Here is a 23630-nt window from a genome sequence, read left to right as displayed (position 1 = left end):
AGCAGCTCAGCACAGTTTGTCTCTACTGGCCACACAGCAGGGCTCTGGTTTCAAAGTACCTGGGTCCATTTGCCTGATGAGAACAGTCCGTGTTGGTCGGGTTCCCGGCCTTTAATCAGCCGGCTGAGCCTGAGTGAAGGGACCTCCCTGGGCCCGAAACCTTCCTCCTCCGCTGACAGATGGAGACAAAGCCCCCGGCCAGAGTTCCCAGCTGACGGAGACGCAAAGGCTCTTCCCAGTAAAAGTGTGGATGAGGCCGATTTGGAGGCGATAGAGAGACATGAGAGGGATCTGTAGATGAAACTGAGACATTATCAGAAGCAACAGGACAGGTTCACACAGGTTCACACAGGTTGAGTCTCTTCTACTGGGAGGCAGTAGTCGAGTGGGTAGAGCTTCCGCTTGAAAACCGGAGGGTTGCCGGTTCAAGTCCCTGCCGAGGTGCCCCTGAGCAAGGCACCGAACCCTCAATTGCTCCCCCCTCTGCGAAGGGTGGTAATATAATGTAATGTAAGTCGCTTTGGATAAAAGCGTCTGCCAAATGACCGTTATTATTATTATATTTCTAGCTGCTCTCTAACTGAATAAGTGTTTTTGTTACGGTTGCTAGGGAGCGATATTACGTAACATTTTCACATCTGGCCTTTTGACCAAAAACGTTTGAACAATTTAATCATCCCTAATTCCATTTACTTTATCAAACCTCCAGGGAAAGACAAAAGCGTACGAGAGGTAATGAGCTGCATGAGAACTACTGTTATTATCTTTATCTGTAAATTAGCATATTTAAACCTGATAATATTGATGTTCTTCTGTCCCGTGTGGGGTAGAATGTTGGCCTATTTTATGCTTCCCACGTTTTATGTATTGATGTAACTGCTGCTGGAATTTGTTTTAGTCTCAGTGAGGAATGAGGTAAATAAATGTATTTGTATATGTGTGAGAGAGTCCAAGGACGCTCAAGCAGGACGGACGGCCTTGGTAAAACATGCAACAGCCGGAAAATGACTCCATCCTGCCCTCCTCCATGACCAAGAATGTGATCTTTAGGAGAGGAGAGGAAAGGAGAGGAGAGGAGAGGAGAGGAGAGATTTGAGACGTACCCCGGCTCTAAGTACACAGACGTTATTGTTGCACATCAGATGTCCTCGGGCTGCAGACACATGGCTAAGCTCCTGTCACCACCCTGGCTACAAGATGGCTCACAACGTTTGTTTGTTTCCGTATTAGACAAGGATGAATCATTTTGACTCATTACCACAGATTTGGCTCCCCTGCCAATGAGTGACTGAACTATAAATTCACACATCATTACCGTGTGTGCTATTTCACACTGCGTGGCTGACTTAATGTGTGTAACAATTTATCTTCAAAGACCAAAAATCCATTCATATTCACTTCCTAGGCTGAACTGTGACTCAGATCAATAAGCAGGGAGGGTATTGATCAGAATTCATTCAATAATAATGTAGATTTTCTCCTCTCGGTGGATGGATGAGCGCTCCCTGATGCTCTTAGGGTGAGCGTTTGATCAAAACAACCTGTGATTCATGTCACACCAGGCCGGCATGTGTACTTCATTGCCTCCTGCTGATGATCAAATTCATTCAAAATCATTCACTCACAATCACAGAGACACACACACACACACACACACACACACACACACACACACACACACACACACGCTTGCGTGTAGTGAATGAAGTAGACATTAAACCCATTTAAAACCTATTTACTCTTTTCGATTGGCAGTTTTCCTATTTTCACAGCCTGGATTGAATGCAACTTCATTATGTGTGGCGTCAAACTAACAGAGGAAGAGGAGAGGAGAGGAGAGGAGGGGAGAAGAGAAGAGAAGAGAAGAGAAGAGAAGAGAAGAGAAGAGAAGAGAAGAGAAGAGAAGAGAAGAGAAGAGAAGAGAAGAGAAGAGAAGAGAAGAGAAGAGAAGGGAAGGGAAGGGAAGAGCAGAGCGGAGCTTCGTTTGCATGGTGTCTGACCTCCTCCCACCTCTTGGCAAGAGGAACAGGATTAGTGTGCAGATGGACGATGGGATAAGGGAGCAGAGAGTCGGCGTGGTGCCCGGTTTCAGAGGACTCGGCCGTGTTTCCATTGCAGACCTTTGTGATACACTGATTTGTTGAGGAGCTTGAGAAGTTGCTGAGTCAGCTCTTGTGGGGTTAGGAACACACAGCCTGCAGCGGTAAACAGTGTGCAGGTGATTTGTAAGAGGGAAAACAATCTACTCATCAAACTTGGACCACATTGCAACCATCAAACAAACGTAACAGAGACAGATTTGCTGGGTGTCTGTGTTCTTAAACAACATTAAGCAAATGGAAACGCTGCAAAACAACAGGAGAGGAGAGTTTCACTACGTGGTCTGGCTGTACTACGTGTTCTGTTACATGATGTATCACTCCTGTCTGAAACTAAAGCTAGGTCGTTCTATATTTCATGACTGAACGATAACATTATTCATAATCACAGAAGTGTAATTAAAGAAACGCAGCGTAAAGCGTTCGGCTCTGTGCACAGAAAAATGGATTACAGAATGAATCATTAACTCACATAAATGAAAATATGTGATGTATTGAAACAGGATATGAACTTATCTTCTGTAGTAGTTTGGCTGAAATGATACGGAAGTACAACACGCAGCTCAGTGAAGAAGATATCTGCTGACTGATTACATCATGCAGCTTACAACGAGGAAAATGAAGTTTGAAGTATACGAGTACATGAAGGAGAGAAACGGAAGCAGATGATGAAGAGTTGAAGCAGGATTGGTTGTACCAGAAAGTTGGAAGAACTGTTTCAAACACTTGAGATGGAGATGATGTAAAGTTACGCAAGACCTCCATGTGACAGCTTCAGACTTTCATCTGAATCCACTACTAGCAGAGCAAAATGGGAATAATCAAAGAACTAAACCTTTGCAGCAACAGCAGCAGCAGCAGCAGCAGCAGCAGTGTACCTGAGCACATGTTCCTCCCTCTCCTCTGAGCAGTGAAAGCTTTCAGGTACACTGTCACTCGTTCTTGTGGTACTTAGGCAGGTTTAGTCATAAGATTTTGTTCCCTGGCAGATATTTGTGGACCCGATCACCAGCTGCTGCCCTGTCAGCACAAACCGCACAGACGACGGCTAACAAACCTCCACACCGACCGCAGTAACTTAATAATTCAGAAGAAAATAAACTTTTCTCTCCCGACATATTCCCCTCCATTCTGAGTGAATAACAACAGCGGTGACATGCTGCCGTCCTAATTTACAGTGTCCCACTGCCACCGGCTCACACACATAACTACTGCTACTTAACAGACATCCCTGCTTTCCATTTCCATGTCACCACAACCTACATAGAGTGAAGGAAGAAGCACAGCGACCTAGTTTGTAACCATCACATCTGACAACAGTGAGAACAATGCTGCAGTGCAACAACATACACATGAAAACACTGATAAGGAAATACCATGGAAAAGCTCAGGAAAACAAGAAGGACCCAAACATTTTACTAGAGTAGAGCGTGTGGTTACTCTCCACCTCTGCTAGTGGTTAAAGTGAGTCACCGTCGCTCTCATGCTGCATGCCAGTGCTTTGTCTCAGTGTTTTTCTTGCTTCGCCCTTGTGGTACACCAACTTGGCTGCTTCTGCACTGAGCCTCTGTGGTTTGCGTGCAGCGATAACGAGACTGTGACAGGGTGGAGGAGAAAGAGAGGAAAGGGAGAGGAAGGAAGGGGAGAGGAAGGGGAGAGGAGAGGGAGGGAAATGTGGTTCCTGCTGTCCTCACAACCAAGAAACAGAGCGTTGAAAAGCTGCAATCCATCCATCTGTCTCCCCGCTCCTCTTTTCTTTTTCTCTCTGTTTCTCTCTCTCTCTCTCTCTTTCGCCTCCTGTCTTGGTTTTCTTTTCCGTCTCTCACTAATGAGAGCCGGTGGGGTTTCTCAGTATCTCTAACAACCACCGAGTTGTTCTTTATTGTTCCCCTTTTGGATTAAATGAATAGAAAATACATCTTTTGAATGTTTCCTCCTGAGGGATCTAAAGACGTTCCCAGGCCAGATTGGAAACATAACCCTTCAGCTCATTCTGGGGCGGCCCCGTGGTCTCCAGGAACAACATCCCTTCTCTTACCTCTCATTAAAAAGCTATTGTTGGGATTTGTTAAACATAAAGCGTGATTCTCTTATCAGATTGTGTACGTCGCATGTGAAACGTTTTATCTATATGATGTGACGAGAGGCAGGAAGGGAAGAATGACCTGCGTCTAATTGCTCCGGAAGAGAACATCAATCTCTCTGCAGCTCCATTATGGCCGACTGACACGCGATGGGAATCATAATACATCAAGTGTGCTGCGTTTGAGGTGCAGGGATAATTGCTGCAGCCTCCACGGTGCCGATCACAAAGGCCGCAGCAGAGACCAGGGTGTGAAATGTTTCAGGAGTGTGTATCATCGGGAATAACTGTAAACTTTTTAAAGAAGGTTTTTATGTGCAAGTAGGAATTTTAAAGAGACATTAAAGTGACACAGCTATGAGGTTAGAAGAGCCGCCAAACAAATAAGCGCATGACAGGATTGGGTGTGTGTGTTTGTGTCTCCTGCTGCCAGATCATTTTCTGTTTGAAATGTCATAATATTATAATAATAACAAATAACAAGCTACTAATTATGTGATTAAAGCTTCCCAGATCCTTGATGGAACAAACATTCTGTACTGTAAACTGCATTTTCATACAGTGTGGTGATGAAAGGTAACAGTGCCATCTGGTGGCCACGGCTGGCTGTGACGCTGAAAGGGTCACAGATCTGAGGGGGAAGTTTACTGAGATAAGAAGAAAAGGAAATAGGATGTTTGATGTTTGACTCAGGATTTATTGACAAACAAACACGGAGAGTGATCGGTGATCAATCACACAGAGCCCACAAGAGTGCATTAGTTACCATGTCAACATGGTTATTTGCAAAGAAAACGATTAAATAAGTACACAAGCGTCAGACTGAACATGGTTAGTGACACACACACACACACACACACACACACACACACACAATGTAACGTGAGCGCATAGTTCTGACTGAGGATAAGACATGAAAGGAGAAGACGAAGATGATGATGTTTCCAGTTCACTAAAATTCCTGCTAAACACACTATAGGTCCGTCTGTAAACACCGAGGTCGTGTCAGGACAGAGAACACGTACGAGTGTAAAGCCTGCTGAGGCACGGTGACGCGTTCTGGCTTCAGTGTAACAGGAGGAGAGGAGGAGGAGGTCACGCGTCAGAGACCAAAGCTACTCGATCTAAACAAAGAAACGAGCAGAGAAAGCAACAGAAGTGCTTCACACCTCCAGACACAATAAAATCACAGATTTAACTGAGAGGATTTGACAACAAATCATATTTCTGTGCCGCCGAACCGCATGTACCTCCACCTTCATCTTCCTCCTACTGCTCCCAGGTCAAACATACCAGTGAGCCCAGATCTGAATATTGCTCATTCTTTCCCGTATAAAGCTGAATTCCTCCCACAAGTCTGACAAACACGTGGCGTCTTTCTGCTGAGCTGGCGGGTGGAGGAATGTTGTTCTAGGCTTTATCGCATCAAAATGACAATAAGCACGACCAAGGGGGGGAGAGAGAGAGAGAGAGAGACAGAGACAGAGACAGAGACACACACACACACACACACACACACACACACACACACACACACAACACACACACACACACACACACACACACACACACACACACACACACACACACACACACACACACACACACACACACACACACACACACACACACACACACACACACACACACACACACGACTGGGCCAAGAGGTGTGTTATCTCACACAGCCAGAGAGGATTGTGGGTCGATTTAAATAAAGAAGAGGAAACTGCGTGACTGTGTTTGTCTCCATCGCTCCTGCAGGTCATTTATACAAGAATTAAGGAACATCCACAAGGAGACTTGGGGTTCAGGTTAGGGTTTTCCAGTTCTTTCCACTCTGACATGAATTGTGACGATGCTCATCTCCTCATTACCTGTCTGAAGGCTCCTTCCATCGCAGACTGATTTGATATGATGAATGATTCAAACAATGGCTGAGAGGAAAGCGTCTGCCCTCAGCGTCTACAGTGAGACGCCGTTGTCAGAACAAAAATCTGAGCCCGCGGAGAAACAGCTACAGGAGCAGGTGAGGTGGCGTCTCTCTGCTCCCAGCGTCCATCAGTGAGGGGAGTGGAGGCTAACCGGGCAGCAGAGGTGTGGCGGTGTTGTTGTTGTTGTTGTTGTTGTCGTTGGGTGGTGGCGAGGGCGTGGAGGGGTTAACTCAGGAGCTCTGGCTGCAAGCCGACCCTCTGCAGGACGTCCTCTGGCATGCAGAGGACAGGGTTCACCGGCTTCACCTGCGGCTCGTCGCCCAGCAGCGACAGACCGGCCACGCCGAACAGAGTGTGGAACGGATCCACCTGGAGAGAGGAGGAGCGGCTCAATGGAGGAGGAGCTGACCGACCCAGACACATGGACCTGACCGTACGGAGGTTTCAGGGTTTACTGAGGATCTTGTCTTAAACGTACTTATTACCTCATCAAAGCTAGAAGTTACCTCATCTTTAGTAAACATTAAAGATTTGAATACGCTGATATTTAACAAAGAGATAAAATACAAGAAGAGAATTCAGGCCACGTCAGCCAAGGGATCATAATAGGTAGAAACATCTCAATAATGGATAGAGGAGGAAACCAGGAGATTCAGAGAAGAGACACACACTCACCATGTCCCCTGGTCTGTCTGCGAAACCTCCCGTCTCCTCGTCCTGACAGGCCAGGATAAAAGCTCGGAGCTTTGCTTTGTCGATCCAGTGAATCCTCCCGATGATCTTCAGCGAAGCCAAAACCCACCAGGAGTAACACACGTCAGGAAGCTGAAGGACAGAGACAGAAGGACAGGGACACCTCAGCGTCATCGCTTTGAGACACTTTGATGGAGGTTGAGCTACACTGAGATACAGTGAGTGTGGCTTGTGATTAGTGACTGAGCGAACCTTCTCAGGTCGCCCGTTCAGGCCTCCAGACGGCAGCTGTCTCTCACACAGCCACCAGCCCAGCAGGTCGGCGTTCACCTGGTGCAGCTGACCGGTGAGCGACAGGAAGCCGGTGCAACAGTAAATCTGAAGGACAGAAGAGAAGAAACGGCGTCGAGGTGAGAAGAAGATCAGCATCTATCCTGTTAGAATGGAGTCCAGTCAGAAGTCTGGATCCTGTTGGGGCCAGAGTGACGTCACCTCACCTGACCAGCATGAGACTCTGAACCAGGCCTGCAGCCAAAACCTCCATCAAAGTTCATACAGGACAGGACGAACTCCACAGCTTTTTCCACGTTGATTGTGTCCATTTTGCCCTTTGAAGAGAACAAAGAACAAAGCAGCATCAGTCCTCCTCTCATAACAAACACCATCACTGTACGCATTAAAGAGTGAAAAGGTGAAAGGTCAGATTCATACCAGTAACGCCAGTGTAGCAACAGCACAGAAGGAAAACCTCGTATCTATTTCTCCTGTAAATAGAAGAAACTCTTTCATTTAAACAATTTATATATTTATTCATACCACAGCAAAGAAAGAGAAAGGAATGTTCTCGCTGCCTTTTGACTGGACTGAATAAAGTCAACGATCTCCTGTCATTGACCTTGTATTGAACGAGGTCGCAGCCACCGAGTCAAAATGAATGAATAAGGTGGAAGGCAACACACACACACACACACACACACACACACACACACACACACACTTCAAGTGCAATTTTCTGTCCACTCTCATAAATGAAACGAAACGAATGAGTCACCCCATTTGTCTCCAGCGAACGAGCCGTCTTCCTGCTGCAGCCCTTTGATGTATTCCAACACTTTGTCCACATTGATGGCGTCAACACTGTCATACAAGCACAGGATCTGGAAATGAATAAACAGAGATGTAAAGAAATTAAAGGGGAATAAATATTCAAAGTAGCCAGATAGAGATCTGGTTGATCACAGAGCTTCATCCTATAAGCTTGGTCAGGTTGACCTGGGCGTCACCTGTACAGCGCTGAGGGTGTAGAGGAGGTGCGGGTCGTGGCCGATGCTGGCGCTCAGGCCACCACACTCGTGCTGACAGGACTTGATGAAGTCGACGATCTCCTGGCGGTTCATCCTGGGCAGCTGATCCATCAGGTCCATCACCGTCAGCCCCCAGTAGATGCCGCTCATCCTCAGGTACTCAGACAGCGTGTACTCCTGCGCCGACACAAGCGGGAGAGGAGGTAACAGCGCCGCTTAGTGGTTTAGTGGTGTATGTTTTTTAATTAAATTTAAATTTGTACAGTGAACGTACAGAACAACAAAGACTAATTTTAGCATTGAGAAAATAAGACTTTAATGTACAGCCGGGACATAATAAGTAATAGTAGATATAAAGTAATTGATTAAAGACATGAGAACACGTTGTTACTTACGTAGTCGTCATTTTTGGAGCCGTAGGCAGCGATGTAGTCTGCGTGTTTGTCCAGCAGGAGGCAGTGTGGAGCGTCGGGCTTGATGATGACATCTTTCACTTGAGTCGACTGGCAATAAAAACACATCGAATATTTAAAATGGGGTCACCGATTCTGCTAAGACACATTTCGATCCTATAATATGATCACCCGCATGTTTTCACTCTGCGTTTACTCTTGTTCTGCATATTGAATTGAACAAATCTGTCAAACGGCGCCGCCTTGTTGACAGAGCTAGTTGCTAACACCGAGGCTAGCTACTTTCTAGCTACTTAACAAGCTGTTTTGACTGATCGACGGTAAGTGTGAAGCTAATTTTGGACAAAATGGAAACGGGCGCACGTTTATGTTAATTCAGCTATTAAGTTCTCTTAAACCGCGAGCCATATTCGCTGCAATTAATCGAGTTTGTCAAACAGGGAGCAGGTTACCATTCTCGCATGATCCGGCGTCGCACAGTTACTGCGTCATAAGTCACCGACAAACGACGTTAACGGGGCGTTACCCTCTCCCCCACGTTAGTGTGGAATTACCCAATATCATGTTTGTAAACAAGTGTAATGTAGTAGTGGAATGAGTCTTTAAATGTTTCATGTTATCGTTTTTATTTATTATTTCTTTGTATTATTCTGTTATCATAACCGTTAAAACCCGGCAATGCTTTTTAATTTTACCAACATTTCATGCACATAATGATATACAAACATTAACCACAGCCAGAAAATAAAAAGAAAGAAAGACAAACGCTGGATATCATAGAGAGAAACATGTGCGGTGGCATTTAAGAAGAAAGTCATTTGATTTAAATGGATTCTAATGATTTTTACTTTTCCATAGGTACCAGAGACTGTTATACCTCAGCAGGTCAGCGTGCTGTGGTAGTGGACAAACTGCCTCAGCTCTCACCTGATTGGCTGTCCACAGACTTGCACTGATACACTAGCAAGCACACACACACACACGCTTTACCTGGCGAATGAGGGGCGTTACACTCAGATAGTGGCATTCAAATTCCTACCTCTTGCAGCACAATGACACTTCCACAGAGCCCGTTTAACTTCACAGGGGCCATCACATCTGTAAAGATCCTGTCAGGCGGAGTCAGGGCACTCTGCTCCTCCCAGGCTCGTGTCCTCATGTAACCAGGAGACCGTCCATTGTCGAACTCATGTCTTAGCCCTGCAGCAGCATTACTCTGACGACGGGTTATTCTAGCTTTTCAATGGCATCAAAACTCTCGCTGGTGGCACAAAGTGATACTCATGGCACCATACGATTCTGGGGCTGGACTTTTATTGAGAACTGACAAGGGAATGTGTGTGTGTGGTCCACTCACACACCTACAGCATCTGTGACACATTCTAGATCTGCAGTGGTTTTCCAAGTTAAAGCTAAAAGCAGGTGATGATAACTGAGATGTCCAGGAAATAATTTATTAATTTCCCTATTATTTATGTTATTCTTTTTTTTAATCTTGAAAAATGACACTGTGGTTTCATGTTATTTCTTCAATGTCTCAGTCTTCTGTTGACGAACTAGACAATGGAAGAGGCGAGGAGGTGAAAGTAAGGCAACCAACATGATACATGATTCCATGCCTTTCCAAAGAGTCCTGACAGAGTTAAAACCGGATCTGCAATCATACAATTATATAATCTTCACTCGTACAAGGTTCATTTCTTGTATTTTCCCAGATGTTCACGAGCAATGATCATTCTCTGGATTTGCGCAGTGCCCTCGTAGATCTACAGAGAGAAAGAAAAGGATGTGTGAAACTCTGCCAGCTTTGATTCCACGCCACACACGCTCACACCATGACATCATCGCCTACCTGATAGATCTTGGCGTCTCTCATCAGCTTCTCTACGGGGTATTCGCTGTTGAAGCCGTTGCCTCCAAATACCTGGACGGCATCGGAAGCCACCTGGTTGGCGATGTCTCCGGCGAAGGCCTTTGCGATGGAGGCGTAGTACGTGTTCTTGCGACCCTGGTCCACTTCCCAGGCAGCCCGCTGGTAGGACAACCGGGCCAGCTCCACCTTCATCGCCATCTCAGCCAGCAAGAAGGAAACGGCCTGGTGCTAAGAATCGTAAACAAACAGCCGTCTGGTGACATTTGTGCGTCTGGAAACTGCATTTGTTGTATCAGTTTACTTTTCAGATTCACATTCAGAGACAGTGCAGGCTGTGTTGACTGACCTCAGCAATAACTCTGCCAAAGGTCTTCCTCTCCATTGCGTAATTGGTAGCTTCCTCCAGTGCCCTCTGTGCCAGGCCAGTCGCTCCTGCTGCCACCTACGTCACATAAGTAAGCATCAACACACCTCACATATCAGATTCCAGTATAGTTCACTGTGGTGCACATGCAGGTCACACACTCACTGGCGGTCTTGTCATATCAAAGGCACCCATGGCGATTTTAAAGCCGGCTCCCTCTTGGATCAGGACATTCTCTTTGGGGATCCTCACGTCCTCAAAGGTGATGCCTCTGGTGTCTGAGCACCTCTGGCCCATGTTCAGCTCCTACATTCACACAGGCAAACATGACTTCCAAAGTTCAACTCTTCAGCCGTTAAATTGCGAATCGAAGCTTTAATTATAGGCTGAGAGGAAAACTAAATGCAGAGATTCTTGCCTTTCTTCCGATTAGAATTCCTGGAGTGTCGGCCTCAACGATGAAGCCTGTGAAAGCCTTGCTGGGGGGGCATTTAGGGTCTGGGTTGGTGCGGGCCAGGAGGAAGTACCTTGAATATGGGAAGACAAAAAAAATGAGTGAGGACCTTTACAAAGCAGCAGATTGGGTTTGTTGATGTTTCCTGGAGTGATATCTCTAATCCCCGCTGTGCTCTGATCTCTGTTCGGAGCAGCGTGACCACGTACCAGTTTGCTTTCCCGCCATTGGTGATCCACATCTTCTGTCCGTTCACTACGTACTCGTCGCCCGTCTTCACTGCTCGGGTTTTGACGCCGGAAACGTCTGAGCCGGCACCGGGCTCTGTGACGCAATACGCCTGCCCCACAAAAACACACAATATTTACCACCGGCTGATCTGAACAGGTTATCAGGTGTTAACACATCAGAGTATAACACATCACATGTTAATCTTTCTACTGCACATTCTGAGTGTGTGAAAGAAAGGACTTCTTTGATGGGGATGAAGAATAGCAGCTTGTTAAGATAAGTTGCGTTTATTGATGTCATACTTACACACATAAGAGGCTCCTCAGTCATCCTTCCAAGGTATTTCCTCTTCTGCGCATCGTTTCCAGCAAGAATAACGGGCATTTGCTGTGAGAGAGAAGTTTGATTTAATTCTAATCCACAACCGCTGTGAATTATCACCAACAAAGTACAGACAAAATGCATTGTTTTGGGCTTTTGCTCACAGATTATTAGATGCAATGAAATAATTCATTTTCAACTGATTAATATTCAATAAGAAAATGTAAATGAAGTAATTGGCCCAAAGTGAGACTTACTCCTAGAGAGTTTGCCTCAATAGCAGTTTGCATCCCTGTGCAGCCAAAGGCCAACTCTTCTGTGATGAGGCAGCAATCGAACCCAGACAAGCCCATTCCACCTGAGAACAAAGGAGAAAACCTAATAACACACCTGTCTAATGAAAAAAACACCCACATCAGAGTGCAGAGTGCAGAGAGCTCACCATACTCCTCTGGAATGTGATTGTTCACCAGGCCCAGCTCCCATGCTTTCTTTATGATGGGGAAGGGATACTGCAAAATGACACAGACAGTTAAGTTAAGAGTTAAACTAAGAGTTGAGTGGAGGCGGCACATGCTTTGCCCCACACTTGTCCCATTATAAAGTAATGATGATGTGATCTTGTGACAAACTGGTACAGCAGGATATCGAAGACAAACCATGTGATGTCATTTGTAAAGCTATCAAATCTAACCAAAGGTTCCAAGGTGGCTTATATTTAGAATTCAAACGCTTGTGTGATGAAGGTATGGCTCATCTTGCTCGTCAACCTTCCATCATACATGTTTTAGGTCACACTCACTTCACCACTTCTGTCATAAGCTGCTGCAACAGGCACAATCTCTTCTCGTGCAAACTTCCTTGCAAGCTCCTGAAACTCTTTCTGCTGGTCCGTGAACTCTGTGGACCGAAGCAGCAACATGAGCAGGTTGATGAGCAACAAGCTGTTCAGGTCAGTTCAGTCCAGTAGGCACTTTGACTCCCCTGCATCCTACTCACCAAAGCAATATCCCGCTGAACCTCCATGTCCGACGGCGGCCGCTTTGGCACCGACTGCTGCAGCAGAGCTCTGCAGACGAATCCCCGTCTGCACACCGGCTCTCAGAACCTGCAGAGGGGTTTGGGTTGATCAATTTTTATGGTGACAGGCACAGACGGGCTTAAAAGACATTAAATATATTGTTGTAGGGGTGAAACAGGACTAAAATATACCGCAAAAAATAACAAACACTGTATCAACATATAGGATTAGTACATAAATTCAAATTAGGGCCACAACAAAGTCACAAGTCATTGATAATTGTCCAATCACCCCCATTCTTAGAAACTGTCATACAGGCCAATATCTCACTGCAACATATTCTGAAAAATAATGTTTAATTCCTTCCAAATGTGAATGGGGGCAATTGAGGTGAACCTTAAATAGCGCCACACACTGGCCGTGTCCGGTTAGACTGTATGGTCAAAGCAGCGTCACTAAACATGGTGTAATACAGTTTATAGATGTAAAGTTTCGGTAACAGCTGTTCGTTTTTGCAGTAAAACGCGTAGAAATCGGCGATTCGCTACTGGCTAACATTAGCAATTACGTCAATGGCAAAGACAATAATTACAAGAAAAGTACGAATATGGGACAAGCTGAACGAGAGCTAAAGATTCAGCTTTGTTTGTACATGAAAGCGTGAAGGTGAGTCATATTAAAGAGACGTTTACCTTGTTTAGTAACATTGTTTTGGTGGCTCAGGGAAGAAGACGGCTGTAGTGTTCTACTAAAAGACTGTTACCTTTGCTCTACATCCCTATGGCTCCAGTTTCATCCAATCACAGCACAGGATGGTGATCATGTGACCCTTAAACAGGATGACGTTTGCTCTACTTTCTTACTTAACCTTCACCATAACCGGAACAGTCAGACCACTTTATTTACCTTTTACCCAATTTCAGAATTGAGGTTTGTAATAATATGAATAAGATGTATGTGCAAATGTTCAGATTTATTCAATATTCTTAAATGATTGGAACAACAAACCCAAAAGCGAACCCAAATTTAACACGGGTAAATCACATGGCACGAGATAGTGGAATGAATGAACACAAACTTAAAAAAGTGTAAGCTTCATGATTATTTTTTATTTATACCGACTACATTTACACTCCCTCTCTAAACAGCTGTATAACACATCTAAGTACACCTACTGCAAACTATGATGCCTATAGATGCCTACTGTAGAAATTGCTTCACAGCAAATGGGACAAAGATGGAGCAGGAACTCCTTTGCACACCGAGGGGGAATCTGTCTGCCACTGAAGGGAGCAGCCCAGAATCATCCCGCTACGGAGACTGAGGGTTGTTCATTATGGAGGATGACTTTGGCGACTCTGTACCTTTGTATCATGTTGCCTTAAGTGCAAAGATACAATCACATATTGTGGACATGATCTCCTCCTGGACCCGGGTTGAAGATTCATCAAAATTGTTGGAACCTTACTCTATTATCTTGGCCTACATAAGTGTCTGGCCCTGTAGCACTATGATCGAATGGAGAGGTAGAGTCCCATGCTGCTATCATTTGTGTTTTCACATTCTATTAACATTTTTTTAGCAAATTGTGCATTAGAACTTCCGATTCAAGTCTTTATTCTATATTAGAAGATGGATAATTGCAGGGTCACCGCTTACACCATTCCTCTGCGCATTTGCCTTCAGGTCACATTGAGTAGAAATGTTATTTTCATTGATTCGTGATTGTATGTCAACCCTTTCAGTGCTCATATATTTCAGATTTAACCCTTTCCACGTGTAAAGCATATCTGAATCATTTCCCATGGAACACAAAATTCACCCCAATTTAAGAGTTAAGACACCGACTGTTTTGGGACATTTGGATTTTATTGACGTATCAAACACCTGTACATCTATTTGCCTTTCTTGGCCTTGATCTTCCTCAGGTAGAACTCAAGTTCTTTGCCTTCCAGGATGTAGCCGTCTGCCCTGCCACACTGTCCGGGTTTGGAGGCGATGCAAGCTGCAGGGGGAAGAGAGAGTGTGAAGATGGACAAACACTGGCAGTCGCAACCAAAAGAAAAATGATTGTTAACTGTAACGGTCTGTTGAGGATTCAGAAAGGCAAGAGTTTCTACTTCTGAAAATCCGTTCAGTTTAACATCAACAGTTTTCCATGTTGGACTCACCGAGCAGTTTTCCCTGCTGGAACTGTTCCTCTAAGAGGGTGCTGATCTTGGCCATTTTCTTACGCTCGTCGTACTTCTTCTGGGTCTTCTTTGACCTCTTCTTGTTCAGAACCTCTTCCTCCTCAGGAGTCTACAGTTTTGAAGACAAATAAGGCATTTAGATGGACAAACTACAAAAATACACAACATTTTCAACTGAATAGAGGATCTTTCTCAGAGTCACGATTAACATCACTTGCACTCAGTAGCAGAACTGGACAAAGTTATCATCATGGAAAGACATCACAACAAAAATGCAGTTACATTAAGGTTAGGGGCGGCATTTGAAAATAAAACAGACCACAATATAATGCATGGAATGATGCGTTTTGTGCCGTCATGTGTAGTCAGGAATAGTTAACTGCTCAACACCATAAACTACCCACACTGCATTTCATATTTTAAATTGTGGGAGAGAACAGCAGTGTGGATCCAAGTCCTAATATAAAGACAATACAAGCTCAACATGAACTTTGCCACATACCAGCTTGGCTCCCTTCTTGCGTCCCAGAGGAGTAGCGTAGTGAGCCTCATACCACTGCCTGTATGGAAGGCTGTCGACGAGGACGATGCAGTTCTTCACCAGGGTCTTGGTTCTCACCAGCTCGTTGTTGGAGGCATTGTAGACCACGTCGATAATCCTGGTCTTGCGTGTGCAGCCTGTATACACAAGATTATGTACTGTCGGTAAGAGCCAATTCAACTTCCTAGATAATGTGTATAATGACCATTTATATTACAAATGCCAGCATGGGTAAGCAGTCTTTCTCAGAGTCACGATTATCATCACTTGCATTCAGTAGCAGAACTGGACAAAGTTATCATCATGGAAAGACATTTTGGTACCGATGGTCCCAATACATGACAGTATCTCAATTGATATTCTTACTTCAGCCTTCACATCAGGAGTACTGGAGAAACAATGTCATCCTGCTATCTGTACAACTGTAGAATTAGCCAAAGGTAAACTCACACTCAGAGCCCCATGAGAAGTTCCCAGCGTCGAGCCTCAGCGCACGGTATTTCTTGTTCCCACCACGGACCCTCACCGTGTGGATACGGCGAGCTCCGATCTAAGGAAAAACAGTTCTTAACGTAAGTACCAGGTCTACGTGGTTATATGAACGAAAATGTTTAACGGTTGTACAAAGAGCACTTTCTAATGAAGCGTGTCAGCGTAACTATGACAAGCCTGACATTGGTAGGCCCTGTGCTTTGAACCAAGACGATCCAAAAGAGACCTACCTAAGGTTGTGTTTTCATCACCCACACTTCTTTAACCTAAATTAAGCTGAGAGCAAGATTCAATTTTCTTACCTTTGTGTTTGCAGGAGGGCGACCGAGCTCATACTTCCTTTTCTTGTGGTAAGGCTTGCGTTTACCGCCGGTCTTGCGGCGTTTATGCCAGTTGTCCCTGGAGATACCTGGAGTAGGGAAAGAGATAAATGAAATAGGTTAGATCACTGATACCTAATGTTATTCACAAGAGGACCTTTGTAAGCTTGAGCAATCAGTTCTCCAAGGTAGGGATGTCCGCATGTTTAATAGGATCCGCATAAAGGATTTCATCATGTTACTCAAGCAGTTACAGGTTCCATACACATGGCTGATAAAAGATACACATTAATATTCCCATTTATTGCTCCCCCAAACGCATTTTAAGTCAAACTACAGGAAATTACGTTCAAGCACTTCCAACAACCCAACTCTTTGAATGCATCCACACTACAAATTCCCTAGCATATTGACCCTTCAAGCTACAATCAAAACTGCAAATGAACTTTCAACTCCAACCTCGATGGAGCAGAAATGCAGTGAAACATTTGAGGCATAATGGAGTTCTAAATTTCAAATGCCATTTCATTTTTGGGGCCTACATGAGACAAATCCACATGGTTCCACCGTTATTTCTAGGGTTAATAATTTTCCAACTTCACAGTATCTGGCATTAGTTGCACTTATTTCTAACATTTAATTCCACGTTCCACGGAGTTGTGTTCCATGAAACGTGCATTAGCATCATGACGAGCATGAGGAGCCTATTAGCTAAATGCTACTCTGATACCTGTGTAGTAAAAGCCACGCGAATACAAACATACAGAAGCATTGCGCCAAAACGTTGGAAATTTTAGAACCAACAAAGAACCTGATTAAGACAAACAAACAACAGAATTTAACGCAAACCGCAGAGTATAAAGGCGTATGAACATCAGAAACGACATGACTAAAGCGAGCAGCCATCTTGGAGCACTAGAGTCGTAAGGAATCTAACTAAATAAAAACTACGGAAATGCCTGCAGAAAATAAATTTAACGCAACATCTATTCGTATAACATTAATCTATGATGTAGCAAACCATTATTGAAATATCCCTTCAGTAAAACATCAGATGGACATCGATTCAGCCTCCGACCCAAGCGTAAAACCACGTACCCATTCTCAGGCGCCGGCTAGAAAGAGGACCCGCAAAGGATCATGGGGAGGTTTGAAGACGCGTGTTCTCGCGAGATTTCCTGACACAGCGCAACGTCCTCTGGTGGACAGCAGACGGCTTTTGTTTGTAAAGGCCCTGGATCATCGCCGTCTATCCCAACGTCAAATTACTAAAAATAAATAATCAATATATGTTTGTAGATATATATAGATTCATCAATTTCTCTTTGAATGTTCAAAAAATATCATAATTGAAAAATAAGAGTAACAAAGCTTACCTTAAAAAATTAATTAAAGATATCCAGATATATTTCTCTTATCCATAAACAACTGTATTTGTAACCGACAATCATACTCATGACAAACATAAATAGACTTCATTAACTAATATGTCCTGTGTTAAATATGAGTAGTCAGCAATAAACACCCCAAACTCTTTTCCATGTTTCCATATAGTTCTTTATTATACACAGCTGTAGGATTGATTGGCAGTTTGTAAATACGGTGATGAACTTGGCAACATTCCTTCACTGAACAGTGATGTAGAGTGCAGCGTGCAGACGGGCAGCAGGAGAATCACTCTTCCCATGGGCTCATGTCTGTGTCGATGGCCACGCAGTTGTATGCAGCGTAACGCAGCTTCTCCTCACAAACCTTTGCACTGCATGACAGAGGGATAGATTTTATTACCTTAAATAAAACGCATGTTTATTACGCAACATGTTATAGTTGGATAATGCAATTTACAAATTGTGAGGGGAGTTAGGAGGCAAAGCATCAGGTCAGTTTTATAGATTACCTTGGGTAGTTTGGTAAATAAAGTGTACTGGAACACGTGGAAGACCGCGGAAGTGCATCTGTTGTTTCAGAGCTAGAAAAAAAAGAGAAACGAACGCTGTAAGTTCTCCCCCAAAGTCCTTTCATTATCGACTAACTAATTAGAAAGACTGATCTGAGGATGCTTTCTCACTCACCACACTTTATCAGGGAAGATATAGATGGGAGCAGGAAGACGACTTCTTCCGGTCACAAACCTCAGAAACCTGCTGCGGTCCTCTGACAACAGAAATCAAAGGGAGAATCCTTCATGAATGTTGAGTTAGAAGACACAACAATCATCCACCATACAATAGGCTCCTGTGTAGCCCATCATGTAAACACTGCGAACACCAAACTGACCATTGGTAAAGCTTGACAGAGCTTCCCACAGGTACTGCACTCTGATGTCAGATTGTTCAAAATCATCATAGCGAGCTGGTGGAGAGAATGAAATGACGTTACTATTGATGGAGATTTACTGTCTAAACAAGAGTCTGCAGGGAGCTGAGCTACACACTCACCAAGTCGCTTCAGGGCTTCCACAGTAATCTCCGGGTCTCCACACACCTTTTTTTCCACTTCCTGCCAGGTGAGCAGGTCCAGCACCGCCTGAGGGACGACTTTCAGCAGCCCTGCCTGCATGGCTGCAATCTGGAACAAACATACACATAGTTTGTAATGAAAACTGCTTCTGGTTACGTCTTCAAACCTGTCAAACACACGTACACACACCTGTTTCTTGCTCTCCTCTAGCCGTATCTTTTGCACCAGGCGAATGAACTCCATGCGGTCCTCGTAGCGAACAGCGACGTTACTGCCGCCAGGGATGAGCTCCAACATCTCCCCATCACTGAGCAGGGTGGTGTAGACCAGCTCCTCCCCAAACCGAAACTCAAAGGTCTCTTGGTCCATGTTCTCCATGGCCTCCAACAGTTTGACCTGAACACACAACAACATTTATCTTTATTGACAATGCATCAATGTTCATGAGTCAAATTCAAGTCCATTCATCTCTGATATGTTTACTAAAGAGAGAGAGAGAGAGAGAGAGAGAGAGAGCGAGAGAGAGAGAGCGAGCGAGAGAGAGAGAGCGAGCGAGAGCGAGAGAGAATTTATCAGATAGAAGGTAATAATCAAGATTACCATTGTGCGGATATTATATAATGGTTTCAAAGTCCTCACCAGTACAGAGTCTACAGCAGGGAAATCTTTGGTCCAGCTGACAGCTTCTCCAGTCAACTGCTTCCACACCAGCCCAGGCAGAGCCAACACCTGCAGGAGCGGACGGAGGCCAAATTAAAACCAAGTCTCCACAGCCAGGTGTCATCAGTAAAAGAAGATGCAAATACTGTGATGTTACTCACCAGGAAGTCTTTTCCTCTGAGAGCAGCTCCCATCAGCTGGCCGATCCACTCAAACTTGTGCAGCTCTTTACAGGACGGATTGGGTACGTAGTAATCCCTGGCCTCTCCAGCTTCCTGGGAAACCAGTAAGGACACTTCAACAATCAGTGAACATCAGATATCGTCAAGTTCAATGCATCTGTGAAGAAGAGTTCCAAATCCTGGTGCCTTTTCTCTTAAATTGTCATGTTAAACGTGTTAGCATTTGTCAGAAAGCAGCTCGTCCATTTCATTACCTGGTTGGAGGTCCGGGTGAAGAAAGGCAGAGGCATGGGACACTCTGCTGAGCTGGGACAAAGCTCCTCTGACATGTCTGCCAGACTATCCCGAAATCCTCCACCTTGGTCAATGATTCCCTCGGCAATGAACTTACATTCCCACCACTGGTCATACCGAGCCGGCCACCTAGCAGCCAAACACAAGGATGATTACTGCTTTGTTAGATCAACCTTCAGTGGAGCGACAGACATTTTCAGCTGAGAAATATTGGAAACATGAAGCTGAGATACAAGGCCAAGCAATGCACACCTGTAATCCAAAGTCTTCTCAAATTTGTCTGATTGCTTGAGACCCTCATAGACCTGCATACAAATAGAAAAACAATGATACACATCCACAAAGCATCAGTGTCCCATAGAGGCTAAATCAAAAATAAACATGAGGAAGACAGATCCAACATTCCCTCCAACCCAATCTTCTTATCAGGTGATCAGGTACAAAGTGTTACCTGAGTGAACACAGCGTTCTTGCTGGTGGTGTCCAGTGACGGGTTGTCTCTGTGCTCCATGGCCAAGCGCCGGTTGATATACAGGCGGGGCATGAAGTTGGGCTTGCTGGTCTCCGAGTCCTTTAGGCACTGAGTGATGAGCGCTGAGCGGCGCTTGGACAGCAGCAGGAACTGCTTAATGCTCTAGAGAACACACAGTTCAGACACCAACTCCCATTAGTATAACAACAAAATGCCACATTACATCATACTTTCTTGTAGTGTTATAAAGGCGCTGGCGGCTTGAGGTTTATTGCTCAAGTCTCTTTCATTGTCCATAACTGACACATTAAAGAATCATGATGACTCACTTTGATCTGGTTGAAGGTGCCCAAGCTGTAGTCCCAGGCCGGCACTACATGTGGAAGCACACCGTCCAGGAGTGCGATGAACCTGCAGAGAGAAAGAGAGAGGATAATAACTAGTGCACTATTAACGCATGACCATTGACTGGGTTTTAGTTGAAATGCTGCACAGGTGAGAAATATAACAGCTCTTCACTCCAGTCCAGATGCCAGCCTACCTCTGGATGATCAGCGCCCGGCGGTACAGAGCGTCAGGCGGGGTTCCCTGCAGACGTGGGTAGCGAACCAGGTTGGAGGACTGGAAAACATCTGCGTTCAGACCCAGATCCCTTTCACAAGACGATTTGATCTTCAAGGCTCGGATTCGGACATCTATGCCTTCGTCTGAGAGAGGAAAGCAAGGGAGACGTCAACTCAGAGACAGGCCAAGGAGCCTGTCTTAGTTTATTATTAGTTTACAGCTGTAGAAAGAGTCAGGGTGAACATGAATAGAAAGCTTTACCTCTACATTCCTCTATCCGGATCTCAATGATGGGCAGATGGGCCGTCATGTCCTCCAGCACACACACCTCTCCAATGAGGTTTCTGGAGGCCAAGACAGAGAACAGGGTCAGTTCAAAACCTGGTGTTTCCCAAAGTATTGATTAGTGCCTTTGTCATCCGCCGTCGTGAAAGATGAGACTCACTCGTCAATGGTGACATCACTCATCTTCTTCAGATTGTCTCCCTCTCCTCCATACACGGTGACTTTCTTTGGCATGTAGTTGTCATCAGTCGAGTCCACTGTCAATATGAGTTTACTAGAGGTGAGAGAGAAGTTATTTACAATTAAGTACAGACAGATCATCATTGTAAATAATATGTTACGCTCCACCTTAAAGCTACATCAGTGTGGTCGATTTATACATAGGTCCGATAGAAATATCACGACAACATGGTAAAGTCACAGAGCTCAGCAGCGTCTCACTTGACCACAGTGCCTCTCCTCATGTGCAGGCGGATCCAGTGTTGCCCCTGCATGCCATCGCTCTCCCAGAAGGTTTCTGTGTCGCCGTCTGTCAGACAGCTGGTCCCCCCTGTAGGATCCTCCTGTCAGCCATAATCAAGTTATATTATCATATATTACAATACATTAAACAATACAATGCGTACATCACTGTGAGCTTGGTGCTGATTGTGCAAAAGCTTCTACAACCCACTCACTGAACATGAAGAAAGCTCAATGTTGGTCACACACTGCTTCACACTGCCCAGGTTCTCGTCCTCTTTTCCTATGTGGTCATAGAAGTAGTGCACCAGGTCCTCGTCACATTCGTATGTCCAAGTGGGCGGAACATTTCTTCACAAATCAAAGGAGAGTCGATGTTATTGACACGCTCAACAACAATTTACTGCTGTAAAAACAAACTCCAAGATGTTGCAGCGGTCATCATTAAAACGGACTCACCGTAGCTTCTGGACGGCAGCGTCATCGCGCTCAGCGACCTTGGGTTTGGTGCCGATGTGCAGGGCGTTCTCCACATCCACCACCTGCTCCCACCGATCACACGGCTTGTGGTCGTAGCCAAAGAGCTGCTGGAGTCTGCTCACAGTCTCTTGGGACTCCACTGGCACCAGCTTGTCGCCCCCTTCTGTGTGCTTACACACCAGGATCCAGCCCTCCTCCAGCTCCTGGCCTGGACGGTGCTCCACAAGTTGATCCTGATAACGCACAAACACACATCAGGCACAAACAACTTGATTGATAAGAGGTGCAATGCAGCTGAGCAAGTCAACTGAGATGTAAGATATGAGTGTAAGCAGGAGGGTGTGAGGTTTACCTTATTGATTTTCACCCAGAGGCCCTGGCTGTTACAGTACTCCTCCCCTGTAGTCCGGATACAAGTGCCTTTCTTTGGTTCAATGTTAAACTTGATTAGTTTCTTGCTATGAGGATTATGATGCGGGCTTTCAAAAACAGACACAAGTGTTTTTCCAACGGTGGAACCACCTGCAGATACTGCAGAGGAGGAAGAGGAGGACGCTGAAGAGTCCTTGCAGATTTTATAGCACACCTCATTGGGAACATAACACAGGCACTCTGGCACAGACTGGCTTCTCCTGAAGCTCTCTATGCAGCTGCTGAGGAAGCGGATCCTGCCCAGCAGCAGGTGAGGGTGGTCACCCAGCGCCATGATGGAGACACACCTTGTTTACAGCAGGGGGGAGTCACGTGACATAACACCGCGGACCTGCTTTTGTTTTCCTGCAGAGTGAAGCAACGACGCTCCTGTCAAACAAACACACAATGTAGAATATTCTGAGGAATTCCTGGACTGGAGTAAACAAAGAGGCGAATTGGTGCGCATAAGTGAAAATGCTGCTTTAGTGCTGTCATCACTCCCGGAGTTTAGAGTGTTAAAAGTCAAATGTGGTCAATCGCCAAAGTTCTGTGTCACTGTGACTAAACTAATCGATGCCACTGAGGAAGCTAACGTTAGCAAGTCAGGTACCCTTAACATGAAATTAGCCTTTAGCTATGTCACCGTAAAACAACATTAACTAAAGTAAAAATTCAGAAAAATAAACTCATAGTGGACCAAACAGTAACACTTAACGTACCCTCAGAGCAGAAAACTATCCGGGTATGAGTGAAGAAAACAGGCTTTAGCTTCGGCATCTGTGGAGAGTTGCAACGCGGAAGCGCAAAGGTCCATTTAGACTCTTCCGACTTTCCGTCGTTCTAACTCCAAAATAAAAGCGTCGCTGTCGCTTCTGTTACACAAGAGTTCAGTTTATTTTCCGTCATTACTGAACAAATAACAACGATAACAGAGAGTAGATCCAGCATTACACAGAAAATAATACGAACAGGAGATAGAGAATCAAATACAGAAGATGGCACAGAATAATATCAGTGATATA

General features: G+C 45.0%; 4 protein-coding genes and 3 non-coding genes across 10 annotated transcripts; all 7 read right to left on the bottom strand.

Annotated features, from left to right (window-relative positions):
• Positions 1 to 4858: 4858 nt before the first annotated feature.
• On the bottom strand, positions 4859 to 9014 carry rabggtb (Rab geranylgeranyltransferase subunit beta). 2 transcript variants are annotated; one of them, XM_076149298.1, is made up of 9 exons: positions 8979 to 9014; positions 8509 to 8616; positions 8093 to 8290; positions 7861 to 7966; positions 7521 to 7573; positions 7307 to 7417; positions 7062 to 7187; positions 6792 to 6941; positions 4859 to 6543 (listed from the first exon to the last, which is right to left on the bottom strand). In XM_076149298.1, the coding sequence occupies exons 1-9, from the start codon at positions 8979 to 8981 to the stop codon at positions 6244 to 6246; spliced, it is 1155 nt and encodes a 384-aa protein (XP_076005413.1). In that variant the 5' UTR covers positions 8982 to 9014; the 3' UTR covers positions 4859 to 6243. The 2 variants fall into 2 exon arrangements, with proteins under 2 accessions (XP_076005413.1, XP_076005414.1); XM_076149299.1 differs by having other exon boundaries at positions 4859 to 6485.
• A 971-nt stretch (positions 9015 to 9985) lies between these two features.
• acadm (acyl-CoA dehydrogenase medium chain) lies at positions 9986 to 13590 on the bottom strand. Of its 2 annotated transcripts, XM_076148344.1 has the most exons (12): positions 13483 to 13590; positions 12769 to 12877; positions 12572 to 12669; positions 12212 to 12281; positions 12027 to 12127; positions 11755 to 11835; positions 11427 to 11557; positions 11182 to 11290; positions 10929 to 11069; positions 10746 to 10841; positions 10379 to 10627; positions 9986 to 10292 (listed from the first exon to the last, which is right to left on the bottom strand). In XM_076148344.1, the coding sequence occupies exons 1-12, from the start codon at positions 13495 to 13497 to the stop codon at positions 10221 to 10223; spliced, it is 1272 nt and encodes a 423-aa protein (XP_076004459.1). In that variant the 5' UTR covers positions 13498 to 13590; the 3' UTR covers positions 9986 to 10220. The 2 variants fall into 2 exon arrangements, with proteins under 2 accessions (XP_076004459.1, XP_076004458.1); XM_076148343.1 differs by having other exon boundaries at positions 12027 to 12281.
• Positions 13591 to 14638: 1048 nt separating this feature from the next.
• On the bottom strand, positions 14639 to 17515 carry rps8a (ribosomal protein S8a). Its single transcript, XM_076148341.1, has 6 exons — positions 17434 to 17515; positions 16318 to 16424; positions 15974 to 16073; positions 15485 to 15660; positions 14962 to 15091; positions 14639 to 14795 (listed from the first exon to the last, which is right to left on the bottom strand). Exons 1-6 carry the CDS (start codon positions 17435 to 17437, stop codon positions 14686 to 14688), a joined length of 627 nt encoding a protein of 208 aa, XP_076004456.1. The 5' UTR covers positions 17438 to 17515; the 3' UTR covers positions 14639 to 14685.
• Positions 15171 to 15239, bottom strand: LOC143000216 (small nucleolar RNA SNORD38). The gene has a single exon (XR_012963605.1). It is a non-coding gene; the product is annotated as a small nucleolar RNA SNORD38 (small nucleolar RNA).
• On the bottom strand, positions 15765 to 15833 carry LOC143000211 (small nucleolar RNA SNORD38). Its single transcript, XR_012963603.1, has one exon. It is a non-coding gene; the product is annotated as a small nucleolar RNA SNORD38 (small nucleolar RNA).
• On the bottom strand, positions 16167 to 16273 carry LOC143000224 (small nucleolar RNA SNORD46). The gene has a single exon (XR_012963607.1). It is a non-coding gene; the product is annotated as a small nucleolar RNA SNORD46 (small nucleolar RNA).
• Positions 17516 to 17867: 352 nt separating the features above from the next.
• Positions 17868 to 23441, bottom strand: hectd3 (HECT domain containing 3). 2 transcript variants are annotated; one of them, XM_076148346.1, is made up of 20 exons: positions 23328 to 23441; positions 22547 to 22971; positions 22174 to 22427; positions 21930 to 22065; positions 21694 to 21815; positions 21413 to 21526; positions 21229 to 21311; positions 20945 to 21110; positions 20733 to 20814; positions 20383 to 20565; positions 20184 to 20236; positions 19892 to 20060; positions 19617 to 19730; positions 19435 to 19524; positions 18985 to 19191; positions 18774 to 18903; positions 18613 to 18687; positions 18408 to 18489; positions 18233 to 18304; positions 17868 to 18094 (listed from the first exon to the last, which is right to left on the bottom strand). In XM_076148346.1, exons 2-20 carry the CDS (start codon positions 22898 to 22900, stop codon positions 18010 to 18012), a joined length of 2571 nt encoding a protein of 856 aa, XP_076004461.1. In that variant the 5' UTR covers positions 22901 to 22971; positions 23328 to 23441; the 3' UTR covers positions 17868 to 18009. The 2 variants fall into 2 exon arrangements, with proteins under 2 accessions (XP_076004461.1, XP_076004460.1); XM_076148345.1 differs by having other exon boundaries at positions 22547 to 22995; positions 23328 to 23431.
• Positions 23442 to 23630: the final 189 nt, after the last annotated feature.

This window comes from Genypterus blacodes, unplaced genomic scaffold (genome assembly GCF_046128005.1).
Source record: "Genypterus blacodes isolate CSIRO-AG114 ecotype Tasmania unplaced genomic scaffold, CSIRO-AGI_Gbla_v1 ptg000005l_1, whole genome shotgun sequence".
In the NCBI taxonomy this organism is placed as follows: Eukaryota; Metazoa; Chordata; class Actinopteri; order Ophidiiformes; family Ophidiidae; genus Genypterus; species Genypterus blacodes.
The sequence above is the reverse complement of the archived record's forward strand: the minus strand, read 5'-3'. Positions and strand labels throughout refer to the sequence as shown.